Source organism: Rhopilema esculentum, chromosome 16 (genome assembly GCF_057945365.1).
Source record: "Rhopilema esculentum isolate cy_ngs chromosome 16, ASM5794536v1, whole genome shotgun sequence".
NCBI lineage: Eukaryota > Metazoa > Cnidaria > Scyphozoa > Rhizostomeae > Rhizostomatidae > Rhopilema > Rhopilema esculentum.
Window position 1 is genome coordinate 7,526,122 of NC_142830.1, and position 15,972 is coordinate 7,542,093.

The following is a 15,972-nucleotide window of genomic DNA, read 5'->3' on the forward strand; positions in this document are numbered from 1 at the left end:
ATGAGCATGAATGATGCAAGATGTTATAGCTACTCTTTGTCTTTAGACAATAACAGAATTGTGATTTTTGTGTAAAGTCGGCACAATAAGTTTCTCTTTGAGTTTGCTGTTTAAATTAATTTACATGTTGTAAAACAAGTGAAGAGAACGTTGCCTCAAAAAATGAAGACCTACGTCAATGCACGTTTGTTGAGACAACATCTTCACTGTCTAAAAATCTCTGCCTATGTAAGCTCTGATTATCCTCAACAACTTACAAAAATCTACAAATAGACGCTTCCTTTTCAGAAAATCTGTAGAGTGTACAAAAAGCAACTTGGACCTAAAAATTTTGAGGAACCTGCCAAAGAAATCAGCCCTCTAAATAGGGAGCCTTAAGCGAAACCAAAATCGAAGAAATTGTATCGTTATCTTGTGGGATATCTTAATTTTCATATTTATAGTGTTTATTTGATTGGATATAAGTCTTTTTGAATTGAGGGGTTAGACCAGTAGCGTTAAACTGTTCTAAATACTAAGAAAAGTTTGGGGAAAATCTGTTGTTTCTTAATCACCGTCCTTTAAGGTCGGAAGAAACTTGTTCACCGTTCATCAAAAAGCCCCCGTCATCACAATGCAGAGTGCAACTACCTCCTTTGAAATGTAACGGATATGGGTAGCTAGTATGTGACCTCGAATACTTTTCAGGAATTATTGAGGGGCCATTCTTCCCGCAGCCCCCCTCCCTCCGTGTCCTCGCCCCCTGATGACTCTTCAAAAGCGTTTTTTCATTAATGCCTTCCATACTCCATCTGAAATCATACCTTGATTCCAGGTTGCGACCTTCTGGCTCAAGGACAGATTCTCTGACGACAGAGAATCCTTGAAACACAGTATCTGTGCATAGTTAAAGCTGTTTTCGACAAAAGCCCAATCGGCTGGGTCATGATTTGCGTTCATTTTCAGCTGTTTGCACGGTGAATCAAAATCCTCTATTTTGGAATCAGTAAATGCCTTACTGTTAAGCCAGAAAATCTATTGGAAACGCCTTTCTATTGATTGGTGTTTATCCTAGTAGTTAACTTGCAAGTTATGCCGGATTAAGGAAACCATTTTGCAACTGTAATCTGATATTTGGCCATAGCCCACAGCAGATATGCGAAATTCAAAAATTTTATAGCACGATAAAGCGATTGAATATCGACAAAAACATGATTCTAGTTCATTTGTGGTCAACCTTTGTCGGAGAAGTAAATTTTTTATGAGCTGATTCTGGCATAAATCAGCTACCATGCTATACTATACAGGTTGTACGCTGGTCGCTATGCTAAACATCAAGCCTTGAATTTATATTAACTCGTATGTTTTCATGACAACAAATGTTTGAGATTGACTGCGTAACTATAACATGGGCGGTGGCGTTTTCATAAAAACTTCCTACTACAAAGCTCATTTAGGATAGAAAAATAGAGCATTCCGTTTAATTTGTTGCAAGATTAAGACTAAAGTATTTACTCTATGATACCGAGAGATTTTGTCAAGAGACGAAGCCTACTGCTGTGATTGTAGCCAAGGGATCGTATCCAGAGAGAAAGAAGAAATCACTGTTGCAAAAGCAGTGAATAACTGCATTTGATACCAAATTGGCATATGACAGGGTAAAGCAGAATTCTGCCTTTATATCGAGATATGCTTTCAAAGTTTCTTACTGGAAAGATGGAATGCCAACATTGACCAACAGAAAGCTCGTGTGGGAATAAATCAATATGACCGAACTATCGCCTACTTTCCAGTCTAACTTAGAATTTACCCCAGGACAGTTGAAAAGGCCAACGATTTCTCAAGAAAAGTAAGTTGTGATTTCCTTCTACTTCTCAATTGGATCTTTTGACTCGTCTAGTTGTTTTTGTATGATTTTGTTAGGACTATTCAACTCTACCATAAATCACTCGATAGATGCCAAAGGGATCTAGAAGGATTATTCAATGTTAAAGTATTTAATACAGCACACACTTTTTTGTAGGAACTAAAAAACTGAAGTCCAGGCTGGCTGTTCTTAATTTTTGCCGAAAATTATCATATTGGGGTGTGAGCAATGCAATTGCTAGCTAGTGTGCTCTTGGGGGTGTTTAGGCCTAATTTGCCATCAAAGTGAGAGAGACATCCTTTATTTGCTGATAAGTTTGAAATTTCACTTTAAAAGCTCCCCTAGATAGCAAAAAACTCTTCGTTTTTGAGATGAAATTTTTCAAGTAGGTTCCAAAACATTGTTTAAAAAAGTATCGTACATTAACAGTATCTAATAGTGCTTTTGGCTTGTGTTCTTATACAATTTTTCTATGAAAAAAGAGGAGTGTAGATTCCTTTACACTTTTTTTTCATACGAACAATTTTATAGAAACACGAGCCTCTAAATTGGTCAAAAGTTAGGAACAAGTTGAGGCTGAGCTACTGTAAAATGCAATTTTGAACAACATTTTAAGAGACCTAAGAAAAATTAGGACATATTAACTTCTCCCCTCCCCCTATATCAATGTTGGTGTCGTTTGAGAGCTAATGTCCCAGCATTCGATTTTAGCCTATACAAACACCCCAACATTGATATAGGGGAGGGGGTCACGTTGCATGAAAAATCCATTTCATTTGGGAAGCAGTCTCATGAGTTTTGGCCAGGATTGTAGCAATCGCATTGCTTGAACCATTTAAGAACAATCCAGCCTCAAATTTTCGAAAAAATTAAGAACAGTCAGCCTGAATTTAAATTTACTGGTTCTTATAAAAAAGGAGTGCATTCTTCTTTTGCACATTTAACATAACATCACTCTTCCAAAGTATAAACAAAGTCGTTCTTCAACAGTATAATGAGTTCTCCTGCTATGTCCCTATGAGTGTATATGAAATCAAATGTCATAGTACATTTTTGAGCATTGGTTTTGGTTATATTAAACAATGAGTACAAATGAAGCTCCGTTTCTTTTTGTCTTCCTTGAAAGAAGTTGAAATTTCCACTGTGAGAAGTTTCGTCGTTTTGTTTAAAATGAACCTCAATATATGTTATTGTTAACTTTGCAAAACCTGTTACGAAGCTTTCAAATCTTTCAATATGTAGCTAACCAGAGCACAATGAGACCGCCTTTTTTGAAAACACGGGTGTTATTGTCTCGCTCCCGCCAAATATTGCGGGGAAGTACACACTTGACGATTCTCAGGGGGTGACTAACAACCGCTGTTGAAATGTTTGAATAGGACATGACAAAGGCCTGTTACCATGGTTTATTGTCTCACCGAATCAAACAAACTCTCCTGTGTCTGATGTTTGGCATGTGGAGATGGTCAAGTCAGTTGACGTCTGAGAAATCGTAGAAAATCATATCGCACATTAATAATTAAGGAGAGATCGTGAGAAAGAGCGAGCCCAATAGCTTGTTAAAGTAGCCTTCGTTTTGGAGAACAGAAACCCGAAGGAGCTTTGAATACCAGAGAGGAACCCACGATGTGATGCCGGTCCGGAAGTTTTGAAAGATGGCGACTTTAGCCCTAAATAGTGCATTTTATAAAGAGCATCTTGGACGGAGCACCCTACAGCCTAAATTTCAGTCGAACCAGGTATTCACCCCAAAGAAAATTGACCGATGCACGATTTCCGATGCAAAGTAAGGTCTTCAACTTCATTGTTCTTTTCAAGCTTTGGAAACTGCATTTGCTATCGTATCGTGGCATAGTTTTTTGCTCGTTGTCAACTTTTCTTGAAAAAGTTTGTTGCATTTATCCAGATCTAACATATATCCACATGATATCTTATTTAGGACGACACTCACTTCAATATGAAATTTGAACCAGTGTACGCAGATATCAGTGTCCATTATCAGCTGGATTAGACTAACTGGGAATTGACCTTCTACTCCCTGTTAATTATTACGATTAAATTGATCAGTTATTAAAGCTTTGCTTTATGCTCACGTCACGTGTGATTCTTGGTTTTAATAGTGATGATTGTTACGGATAGGCCAAAGAAAATAAGCAGCCAAGTGTTTATTTTGTAACCATTATGAAATGCTGTCTTTATATTGGGTACTGTAGGCTTTGTTTTGTTGCAACTGCAGACTTGCTTACACATCCCCTTTTTACAGATTTCCCTTTTTGCCAAATGTATATAGTAGCACCAAAAGGACCCTGGGTGAATGACCCCTTTGAAAAATAGAAAACCTTTTTAATTGGATAAATATACGATTTAGAAAAAAGCACGAAAAGTGGGTGCTTGTCGTCTAAGGAATATAAAAAACAGATATTGACAAAAAGGGAGGTATAGATGTTTAACTTTTTGCGGATCAAAGGTATTGAAAGAGAGAAACGGTGACTTTGACCCATTGTACAATAAGATAACATGCTCTTTCAATATATAATTCCCATGATGGTTGTGGAGTTGGATGTTTTCACTGCGCAATTGCGGCAGTTTTTCGGCAGTTTTTCGACATGCTTCCACCTTGAACTCTTTTTTCCAGGCTACACTGCTCATCCTTTAGTTAAAGAGAGGGGCTCAGAATATTTTCGAAAAACATAAGAGGACCATCTTATAGTAAAATTAAAAAACCTATGTAACATTACCATTGTTGCCGAGCAGTAAAGGGTACTCGTTCTTGGTAAACCCGCTTTTCTTTACAAGCGAGGCCAGCTGCTTGAGATTTAGGTGCAGAATTCGGCAAATATCGAAAAACGTTTATCAATACCGTAAATCCTCGAATTGAAAGCCCACCCCCCTCGAAAAAGCCCCCTCCTCGAATAAGCCCCCACCCTAGAACTACAAATTTTCAATAAGCCCCCCTAGCATAAGCCCCCACTGCTACCATCAATTTTCAAATTGGACCCCTCAATTTGATATTTTTTGCCATCTAAGGTTGCCTGTGGCCTTTTAATAATGTCTTCTTGATGTCTACAATAATTTTATAACCCCCTCCCCCCTCGTATAAGCCCTCTCTCGAATAAGCCCCCATCCAAAAATATCAAAAATAACTATCTCGTCGTGGTCGTACTTGCTCGAAGATATGTTTTGACGCTTCTCAAGAAGTTGGACAGGAATCTTTACTGATGGCATTTGTTGCAGGTGCAAGGGCAATAAGAAGCAAATTTACCAAAGCTACAATTTCTGAGAAAGTCACATATTTCCTACGTTCACGCCATAGAAAAAGTTGATCAATTCCATCTGATGTTGCACACCAAGAATATGTCCCCTTCAATTTCTAGACTGCAATCCCATATTTCTTGGAGAACATTTAAATTGTCAACCGCACTTCTTTATGCAGCCTCTACGTATAATGCTTCCATACGTAGGCTACACTTTTTAAGGATGCAGCAGGATCTGCTCACCTAGTTAGGCATTCGGAAACCTGTTTTTTCAGTTAAGGTTATTTTCTTTTAACTCGTTGAAATTAGCATCTTTTTGGCGAATGTTCAAAAGAAAGAAATTTCTGAAGTTTTGTCCAATGCATCATACCACCGACAGTAAGTGGCAAGGAATGATGGCAGCAATGTGCGAAGATGGCTGTAAGCTGTTATTTGAGTCGACACATCAGACCTTGCTTCCCACGGAAATAGCAGTTGTTCACTATCAATAACAGAGGAATCAAAATCAAATCTTGATTGCAAAAGAACGTTATGAATTATTGCGCATTTTTTATTCTCAACATTGTGCTCTCGTACTGTCTAAAAGTTCAGGCGAGCAAACGTCAACCTGCTCCCCCCCCTACCCCCTCCGCTCCGACGGCACTGCTGTAAAAGTATCAACAGAGCCTGTTTGCCTTATTGTTGGTTCTGACCGGAGTATCCTTCATTCCAGCTTTAAAAGATACTTCAATGCAACTCCGAAAGTCCCTAAGACACCTTGGGGGAGACATTTAAGCTATGGCGGCATGGGCCCGATCAGTTTGCCAAGCAGTAACCGACCTAAAGGTGAGCCACCTGTGCGTGTGGAAAAAGGGCACTTGCATTATGGCGCTGGAGTCATGCCACATCCAAGGTAAACAATCTACAATTAATGATTATGGAGACTCGTTTTTGTTTTCAGCATTGATATAGAATTAACAGCTTTTGCATTTAACAAATATACATCAAACCTCTTTTAACACACCCTCGTTTTCGAAGTCACCTGATGTCATATTATTTTGTGTGGCGATGTAGCCCCATTTCTCTCATTTGACATTAGCCCAAATGTTTGCTTTTATTCTAAGCTACGTAGCGCATGAAACTAGCTGTACAATTCAAGAAAGTGATATACTCACAATCACATGTGCAAAATGTATTTTTCTTCTAACTTTAACGGTATTTATATATATATACTCTATTTATAGTGCGATGACAATCCAGCAGTTCTACACGTTGACGCCATTAAGCAAAAGCAATGTTCGGACAAATGATCAGCTGTGAGTATTTTTGTATTTTGCCAGCTTCTTAACAGCAATCTTTAACATTCGGTCTTTTTTTGCAACTGTGGGTTTTGGGTGAAGAGCGTTCAAGGTAAACAGAGACGAAGAGCCAGGCAGAGCATTCTTGTTTAGGTTAAAAAGTAATCCGTTTTTCTACTTTTTCTTTGGGGTTGGTATAATGATTTTAAAAGGAGAATTTAAACTATACTTGCCCAGAAGCTATTATTTCATTTTGCATGACGTACATTTAGGGTTCAATTGCGTTTTCCAAAGCATTGTCATGTCACATATATATTAATCTTCCATATAAAGCGCAGTGCCTGATTTTTAATGAAGTAAAGTTATGTTATGTTTAAGTTAAGTTATGAAGCTATGTTTAATTGGGTTAAGACTGTAAAATTAGGTAGCTGTCATGAATTTCAAGGATAAGACACGCGCGTATTATTCTCTGTAATCAGTTAGGAAAATCCGTATACATCGAAATTGATTTTCTGATTGAAATACCAAAAGATGCAAACATGCGAGGTTGGTTTTTATCATGTCTTTCGTCATGTGAATTACGGATTAGGAGTTTAAAAAAGGACCTTTATGTTTGCATCTTCAACCAGCTTAAGTCTCATTAAGCGAGGTTTGCATCAGTTGCTGGAATTTTTCATCAACTTTTAATACCAACCAACGCTTTTGGTCTTGCAGTCTTACGTGCATTCCATTAAAGCTGAAACCACTTTCAGTGTTTCGCCTCACAATTGATCTTGTTGAAAATTTTTTATTTGTGGCGGTTTTTATTGTAGCAACTCACCTCGCTTTCTCAGTGTTAATCAGAAAAATTGTAATTATGTTTGGCAGATGGTATTTGGAAGATTTTTGTAGAATACGCGCTAGATTTCGTGAGAAAGTACAAAACTGTCGCCTGAAATTTTAATCAACTTTGTACGTGAATTAGAACTTTCAGGATGAAAAACGGTTTTAAGGATAAAATTAATACCCGTCTGCTCGGGTAGCTTCTGCCTAACTTTATGGTAACCGTTTTTGGTTCTTCCCAAGTCAAATTCTCGCTGCATTTTCATAAACTTATCTAGTCGAAGCCAGGATAGTTGTACTTATACTACCAGTTTGAACCTTGTTTAATTTGTCCGGGGGAACAAACGGTTGGTATGTGTTTTTTATGCTTATTGGGTACCTCTCTTCACGTAAAATATTTCATGAAGTTGCTTTGAACTTCTATAAAGGTTCCGTTAATCCCCCTGTTTGTCTTATTACAAGTCTCGGACCTAGTTTGTGATAAATGTAGCTGAACACCGTTCCATGTGAAATGAAGTTTATTAATTGTATGCAGATCGTCAAATAACGAAAGGAAAAATCCATTGGTTTCATTGTCTAGTTTTTCAGCATTCTTCAATCAAGATCATGAACCACACTGATGGTATTTTGATAAGCGTCGGTAATCTCAATACCTTAATTCTAGACTTTTCAAATCTCTCGTTGTGGATCATGCAATATAGATAGAAGATTTACAAACTCGTCATGTTCGCTAATCACAAACTCGATTAATTCTGTATTTCAGTATTCCAGCTCCAAACAAGGAGAATCTTGGAACCTCAAAGATTGAGAAGAAGTTTCCCGCTGAACATCCTTATTCATCGCATTCATCGCGTTTTGCCTTGTTTCCCCAATTTGATGTTCCGACCGACATGAGCAAAGGTGATGCAGCACATCTTTTCCAACCTACACTACCTCCGGAAACTGCTGCTTCTGCTCCCGAGGCAAGCATCATTGGTAAAGCCAAGGGCACTCCTGCTCGCCATGAGCGGGTTTCAGTGTCACCAACTTCAAGCAGAAGCCCATTGAGGTGGCTGGATGGGCCTAATTATTTTCAGGTATATTTGAGTATTCCAATTAAGCTGTTTAATTTTATTTTCAAACGAAATATGCTCAATTTTTGCCAAACGTTTGATGCGTGTGGCAGTCAGTTTTAGGCAGCCTTTCCACTAGCCCGGGTTAAAACAGAAATGGTTTAAAAGTCATCCGCTTCTTCGTCGCGTTCCCACTAACCCACTTGAAAAACGGATAAGTTGGAAACGGGTCTCAGAGTGGGTCAGTTTTAACCCGGGTTTCTTTCGACCCTCCTGGTTAATGGTAACGCCGAAACCCGGATAATTTCTGACCCACTTGCAACAACAGCAACGTTTACTAAATTGAGATGGCGCCAAGAGTCAAAAAACAAAATCCTCGATGTCGATGTTGCTTCCATTGGCCCACAACGATTGAAATTGAAGGATTATTGAGACAAATACTGATTTCTCTTACAACTTTTCACCCTGAATATATTTTAACCCGGCTTAGTAGGAACGATCAAAAACACATTAAACAAGGTTCGAAGAAAAATGCTGTTTCCATCGACTCATTTAAAAACGGATAATTTTTTACTCGGGCTAGTAGAAAGGCTGCCTTTAATTTCAAAATATGCTAATTGATGACAAAATTATGTCAAATTAGACTCAAACGTGTCAAATTGAAAAATTCCTCTTCAAGGCAATGTACACATTAAGTACAAAAATTTTCAGTGGATAAAATTGCGGACAATAAGTTTCGGGATGAATATTTACGGACATATATTTTGGCATTTTGGACAAGTAAGTTTTCGGACAAAATGTTAACCAGTCTTTTGGATGTTTAAAGCAAAGTCAGATTATTGCTTCACACATATTTTTAAAACTGCAATTGAAGTCGTGAGAAGTTTGCAAGAAACTCTAAGCACTAAAATGTGATAATGTTTAGAAAATTTCAGTTCCGAACTGGTTTAAATTCTTAGTTTCCCATACAGTGCATGTGTACTGAAACTAAGCACCTTCTAGAGCATCACCCCCGTCCGAGATCAAAGTTTCTAACATACATAGAAAAGGAAAGAAAAATCACTAATTTTCTTGTTAACGTTCATATTTTTGTCACTTGTTTATAATTGTTATATGTTTATAACTGTTACGAGGTATAACTGTTATGTTTGCTTACACATTTAAATCTTCGAAAGGGTCTTTTGACTCGAGTTGAAATGCTATAGCATCATCAATTCCGGTCATTTTGAAACTGTCTTGTATCATAAGAAAGAGTGACGGGGACTTTTTGATAGATCATTGTTATTTGTTTGGACTGAAGTAACCATTAACAAATATGTTTAAAAAATTGTAGACCCAGTCTTATCTAAAGCTTATAGCCTTCTTTTGTTTTTTAATGGAAACACGGGTTCATTATAGATTCAGGGATCTTTGATTTCTGTTGTTTCAGCAAAATTCTATTGTGCAAGTGCAATTAATACAAACCTTTTCGGCGTAACAGTAAATTTTCGGACACATCTTTAAGCTATGAGGGAGGTTCCAAAATGAAACGAATTAAGGCAACCCTGATAGAAACCTTCTCTTATTTAAAATTTTCTTTTGAACATTCACACATCAATGTTACTAATTGTGCAGCAGATACGTCATCTAGCCATGCAAAAAAGAAATTCAATGGAAATTTTGTTATCCAAACATTTTCTGCCAATGATGTTTATACGAAGAAAGTAAAGTTCGTGAAGCTCAATGGAAGGTGTTCAATTTTTCTCTATAAGAAGGCTGTTGAAGATAATTTTTGTAAAAGCACAAGATTCAATGAAGATTGTCAGATTTTCAATCGTTCTGATCTGTTCAGAATAATGATTTGCATGGAGACATAATCTGCTCGGCTTATGCGTAGGCTTTGCTTCTTTATGACGCCAAAATGACTCTATTTCAGTTGCCAAAAGGCCCAGATAAAGAGAGACAGAATTACTACCCTTGCCCACCATCGACAGTTCGCCCTGCAAGTGGAAAGGTGCTCGAAAATACCTCTGTTTCTCTAAGGACAGCCAGCACTCTGAATGATCTGCAAAAGTCCATGTGGATATCGACATATGGAAAGGACTTTAAAGGATCAGCAACCTTGGACACTCAAAATGCTGTAACTGATAATAGCAAGACAAGTGCGGTAAGAGAGTTCCTGCTTCTTAAATTTGTAAGACAAGGCTTAGAATTGTATTTCTAAAACGTTTGTACAAATACAGGGGTATACAGTTTCTTCAGACTTTATATTAACTTTCGAAGTCTTTGACTCCCGTCCCCGCCCCCTGTTTGTGTTTTTTGGTAAAGAAACATAATTAAGATTCGAATTTTGTTTATAATTGATTTAGGAGGTTTTTAGGAGGCAGGAAGCCGGGCTGGCTCGCTTAACCGAGATCTGACTGGTATAAGGAAGTTCTCTTGTTTTGACAAGAAATACAGCTATATAAATACAGGTACATAGGAGACAGGTTTATCTGACCACCATAAGCTAACCTATACTGTACTGAAAACTGAATTCGTAAATTTTGAACCCACTTCTATTTCATACAGATGCTATAAAACTTTTTCTATCGATCAATTTAACGAGGATCTTCAATTTAATTTAGCTAAGAAACCTAAAGAAAATGTATCGTACGATGTTTTCAATCAAACTCTGATTTCAATTCTCGATAAACAGGCCCCTCCGAAGAAAAAATTAGTAATGGCAAACAATGCGCCGTTCATGATTAAAGATATAAGAGAATTGATAATGCTGAGATTTAAGGCAAAAGGAGAGTTCAACAAAAATAAAACAGTATCTAATAGGGAGAAGTACAAAAAATCAGAAATAGATGTGTTACATTTATTAGACGCACTAAAAGAAGATATTTCGAAAATTTAGATGTTAAATTCGTCAACGATAATAAAAGATTCTGGAAAACTATCCAGCCTTTATTAAATGATAAAAATGCAAAAGCAAAAAAAATCATCCTGATAGAGAACAATGAAATCCTGTCTGACAGCAAAATAGTTGCACAGACGTTGAATAATCACTTCGTAAATATTACTGAATACCTCAATATAGCCCAACCTTTATCTGATAATGTGCAACAGACGTCTGACGAAAGGACAGCCTCGTCAGTCGTCACTATTAAATCAATTGAAATGCTTTGAAAACCACCGTAGTATTTTAAAAATCAAGGAAATGTTTGATCAAGTTCCTAAGTTTAACTTTGAAAATGTAACTTCCAAGGAGGTAAGAGAGATAATTTACAACCTAAAGGAAGACAAATCCACAGGAGCCGATAACATCCCCCCAAAAGTTCTTAGAATGGCAATAGACGATGTCTCTGGACCACTAACTGAAATATTCAATCGATCTATTTCTGATAAAACGTTTCCTTTTCTTATGAAAATGGCTAATGTGTGCCCCATTTTCAACTAGTAAAGAGAATTATAGACCAATAAGTGTGCTACCCTCAGCTTCAAAGATATTTGAGAGAATAATGTTCAATCAAATCTACAATTACATCATTGTTAAACTGTTCCCTTTGCTTTGTGGATTCAGAAAAGGTTATAGCACACAACACGCTTTTTTACGACTTATTAAAGGTCTGAAAAAGTGCTTGGATAAAAAAGATGGCTGGTGTAGTGCTTATGGATTTATCAAAAGCATTTGATTGTTTACCCCATATACTTCTACTAGCCAAATTAAAATCTTATGGCTTCAGCGACAACGCAATGGAATTCATGTATAGTTATCTAGATAAAAGAGTACAACGAGTAAAAATAAACTCAGATTTTAGTGATTGGATGGAAACAAAGCAGGGAGTTTCTCAAGGATCAAGTTTAGGCCCGTTGCTTTTCAATATCTACATAAATGATATTTTTCTGCATTTGAACAAAAACAACTTATGCAACTATGCAGATGATAATACAATTTGGCTGTCAAGTACTGATATGAATGAACTAACTGACGACTTAGAATCGGAAGCCGCTATTCTTAATAAATGGTTTTATGAAAGATTTTTGGTGCTCAATGGCGATAAAAGCAAGCTTATAACATTTAAAGCCAATCGATCCAATTTAAAGGAATCTAGAATTCAAATAAATGGCTCTACTATAATAGAAAGTAAGCATATTCAACTTTTGGGAGTAACACTAGACCATCAACTTAGATTAGAAGAACATATTAAAGTTTTTTGTAAAGAAGCTGGGTAAAAGGTAAACGCTCTAGCCAGGATTGCTTCGTATATGGACGAATCTAAGCGAATTCTTTTAATGAAAATGTTCATATTATCATATTTTAATTATTATCCTCTTATTTGGATGTTTTGCAGTAGGAAAAGTAATAACCGCATGAACCGGATTCATGAAAGAGCAATAAGAATAGCTCATGATAAAGAATAAAACAATAACTTCTCATAAGAAAAATTTACAATATCTTGCGATAGAAGTTTACAAAACATTTAACGGATTGAATCCACCTTTTATGGATGAAATATTTTCCATAAATGAATGCCCATATTACTTAAGAAACTCCCAACTCAAAACAGCGGAGCCACATTACAAAATATATAGATTTAATACCGTATCATACAGATGTAGCTAAATATGGAACTCAATTCCAAATGAGATAAAGTACTCCCCTAATTTATTAATATTCAAGAAAAAAATCTCAGAATTTACATCGTTTAATTGTACTTGTAATCTTTGCAAGGAATACCTTAGCAACGTCGGTTATATTTGATTTATATTATATTTAGCGTTGGTAATTTAAATTGGTTGGTTCCAATTAGCTTGAGAATGCATATCTAGAAACTGTACCAACTTTAAATAAAGAAAGAAAAAAAATAGCAAGCGGGCCAGCCCTTCTAGCCGAGATCTCATTTGAATTGACCGATATCTCGCATGAGTGAGATAAGCGTTTTACAATTAAACGTACTCAAATGGGGGTGGTCCCGGTAAAGCGGGGTGATTTCACCTGATATGTGAATTCGCTTACACGTAAACAGTAATACTCTGATTCGTCATGTTTTTATAACGGTATAGAATTTATCCCGGTAAACCTGGCCAGCCCGCCTCATTAAATAACCGGGAACACCCCCATTTGAGGGCATTAAACATAAAAATGCGTTATGAACATAAATATTCTTAGATAAAGCAGTATTCATTTTAGGGTTAATTAAGAAGTTGATATAAATTTTAATGCGTATTTCTTTTAACGCAGGAAAATTTCATAGAAGCGTACACGCCGTTCTGTCAGCCAGATAAAAGCCGTGTTTCCTCAGCCAGCACGACCATTCGTTCAAAATCAAGAGCCGACACCGAAATGCCAGAGACACGGGACGCCGAATTTTTTGACAGTCGTAGACTAAGTGATGCCATGACCCCTAAATCGGTTCAGTTCAATCGCAGTGTTACGTTTTCTGATGGAATGAGCATTCGTGAGATCCCGCTCACCAGTGGTTCAGATACACTTGGTGATAAGAGGCGAGACTTTTTGAAGACCCCATTTAACAAAACTCGTATTTTACCAGGCACTGCCAACAGTGATTCAGCTAGCGACTTGTTACAAAGAGACATACATGTTACTGATAGGTTATCAAGAAGTGCTCCTGCTTCGACATCTATAAACCATATGCCTTCACAGATAGCACAAAAGGACATTCTTAAAGGCGACCCTGCTTGCCCTTTAAAGTACTTTCGACCGCACACCGTTGGCAGTTATCGTTCCACAACTGATTTACTAAACGTTCACGACAGATGGTCCAAAAGTGCTGCAAGTCGCAGGTTCCACGAAGCCTATCCTGAACCAACTCCTGATCTACGACGAAAGCCGGACTTACGTTTCACCACCAATGAGAAGCGGCATGTAGTACCAGAAGCAAAAGCACACACCTATATTTTCCGTGGGGCAGACCATTTGTAAAGTAGCTCTGTTCCATTAGGATTGTAATAGACTTAGAAGATCGAACATTTTAGGCTTGTCTTTAATATATACTACCATATTAGAGCTTGTCAAGGGTCCTTTGTAAATAAGACACACCGAATGTCTACCATGTATTCTCTTCAAGAAGACAAGATATGGCAAACCTCTGGCCATCTAGTGGAATACAAATTTTGGTGCATGTTAAACTCACGCAAAAAATATTTTACCGGATTTTACTACGTTATGTGAAATGGGAGATCTTCACGCCGTTGGAAATTCGAAGTTGAACACCTGTTTTAATATTAGCATCCCACGATCAACTCAGACATTCTTGCCAATGATTTGAATTGCCTTGAGAGGCTCTGTCTATACTTGATTCTATTTGCACAATGAGACTGCTTATAGACAGTGAAATATTTATGTCAAGATCTCTCACATTGCTGGCAAAATCTGATTTTTAATGAAAACAGCAGATAATTAAATTCATTAACAGAAGTTAATTAATTGACGGAGGTTAATAGTTTTTAACGGAAGTTAATTTTACTCATTTTGCTTTTTATGAACGATATGTCCTTTTTTAAAACGTCTTTCTTTTTAAAAACCACGCCTTCTTTTATTTTTGAAAAAGCCAACGACTTAGCATATACAGTGGCTTACATTTTGACAAAAAATCAAGGATCTAGAAACTGTTTGAATATTGTCATAAAAAGCCAGTTACTAGTAAGAAAGATGAAGAAACAGTAAAAACACTTCTATTCTTCTTTAATCATTGACTTTTAGGAAAAAATTTCCCTGTGCTAAATTTGCCATTATTGTCAAGCCTATAGGCTTACTTTTTGACTAAAAATCTGTAATCTAGAAAATGCTTGAATATTATAATAAAAAGCCAGTTACTAGTTGGAAAGATGAAGAAACAGTAAAAACACTTCTATTCTTCTTTAATCATTGATTTTTAAAAAAAAATTCCCTGTGCTAAAATTGCCATTATTGTCAGGCCTATAGGCTTACTTTTTGACTAAAAATCTGTAATCTAGAAAATGCTTGAATATTATAATAAAAAGCCAGTTACTAGTTGGAAAGATGAAGAAACAGTAAAAACACTTCTATTCTTCTTTAATCATTGATTTTTAAAAAAAAATTTCTGTGCTAAAATTGCCATTATTGTCAAGCCTATAGGCTTACTTTTTGACTAAAAATCCGTCATCTAGAAAATGTTTGAATATTATAATAAAAAGCCAGTTACTAGTTGGAAAGATGAAGAAACAGTAAAAACACTTCTATTCTTCTTTAATCATTGATTTTAAAAAAATTTCCCTGTGCTAAAATTGCCATTATTGTCAAGCCTATAGGCTTACTTTTTGACTAAAAATCCGTAATCTAGAAAATGTTTGAATATTGTGATAAAAAGCCAGTTACTAATTGGAAAGATGAAGAAACAGTAAAAACACTTCTATTCTTCTTTAATCGTTGATTTTAAAAAAAAAATTCTCTGTGCTAAAATTGACATTATTGTCAAGCCTATAGGCTTACTTTTCGACTAAAAATCTGTAATCTAGAAAATGTTTGAATATTGTGATACAGAGCCAGTTACTAGTTAGAAAGATGAAGAAACAGTAAAAACACTTCTATTCTTCTTTAATCATTGATTTTTAAGAAAGAAATTCCCTGTGATAAAATTGCCATTATTGTCCAGCCTATAGGCTTACTTTTTGACTAAAAATCCGTACTCTAGAAACTGTTTGAAAAATGTGATGAAAAGCCAGTTTTTAGTTGGAGAGATGAATTAATAGTAAAAACACATTTTTTTCTT

The 15,972-nt window shown here is 36.4% G+C and overlaps 1 protein-coding gene across 2 annotated transcripts; it reads left to right on the plus strand.

Annotated features, from left to right (window-relative positions):
- The first annotated feature begins 115 nt into the window (after nt 1-115).
- On the plus strand, nt 116-15,140 carry LOC135682828 (sperm-associated microtubule inner protein 4). Of its 2 annotated transcripts, none has more exons than XM_065197894.2 (6): nt 116-1,828; nt 5,813-5,992; nt 6,324-6,395; nt 7,963-8,275; nt 10,167-10,397; nt 13,461-15,140. In XM_065197894.2, exons 1-6 carry the CDS (start codon nt 1,746-1,748, stop codon nt 14,160-14,162), a joined length of 1,581 nt encoding a protein of 526 aa, XP_065053966.2. In that variant the 5' UTR covers nt 116-1,745; the 3' UTR covers nt 14,163-15,140. The 2 variants fall into 2 exon arrangements, with proteins under 2 accessions (XP_065053966.2, XP_065053965.2); XM_065197893.2 differs by lacking the exon at nt 116-1,828 and adding an exon at nt 3,217-3,632.
- The last annotated feature ends 832 nt before the right edge of the window (nt 15,141-15,972 follow it).

Bases quoted from the DNA above. Each gene is read 5' to 3' on its own strand.
- LOC135682828 (XM_065197893.2), top strand. From the start codon at position 3,502: ATGGCGACTTTAGCCCTAAATAGTGCATTTTATAAAGAGCATCTTGGA. The intron at 5,993-6,323 runs GTAAACAATCTA...CTCTATTTATAG, and splicing joins GGAGTCATGCCACATCCAAG to TGCGATGACAATCCAGCAGT. The intron at 10,398-13,460 runs GTAAGAGAGTTC...CTTTTAACGCAG, and splicing joins ATAATAGCAAGACAAGTGCG to GAAAATTTCATAGAAGCGTA.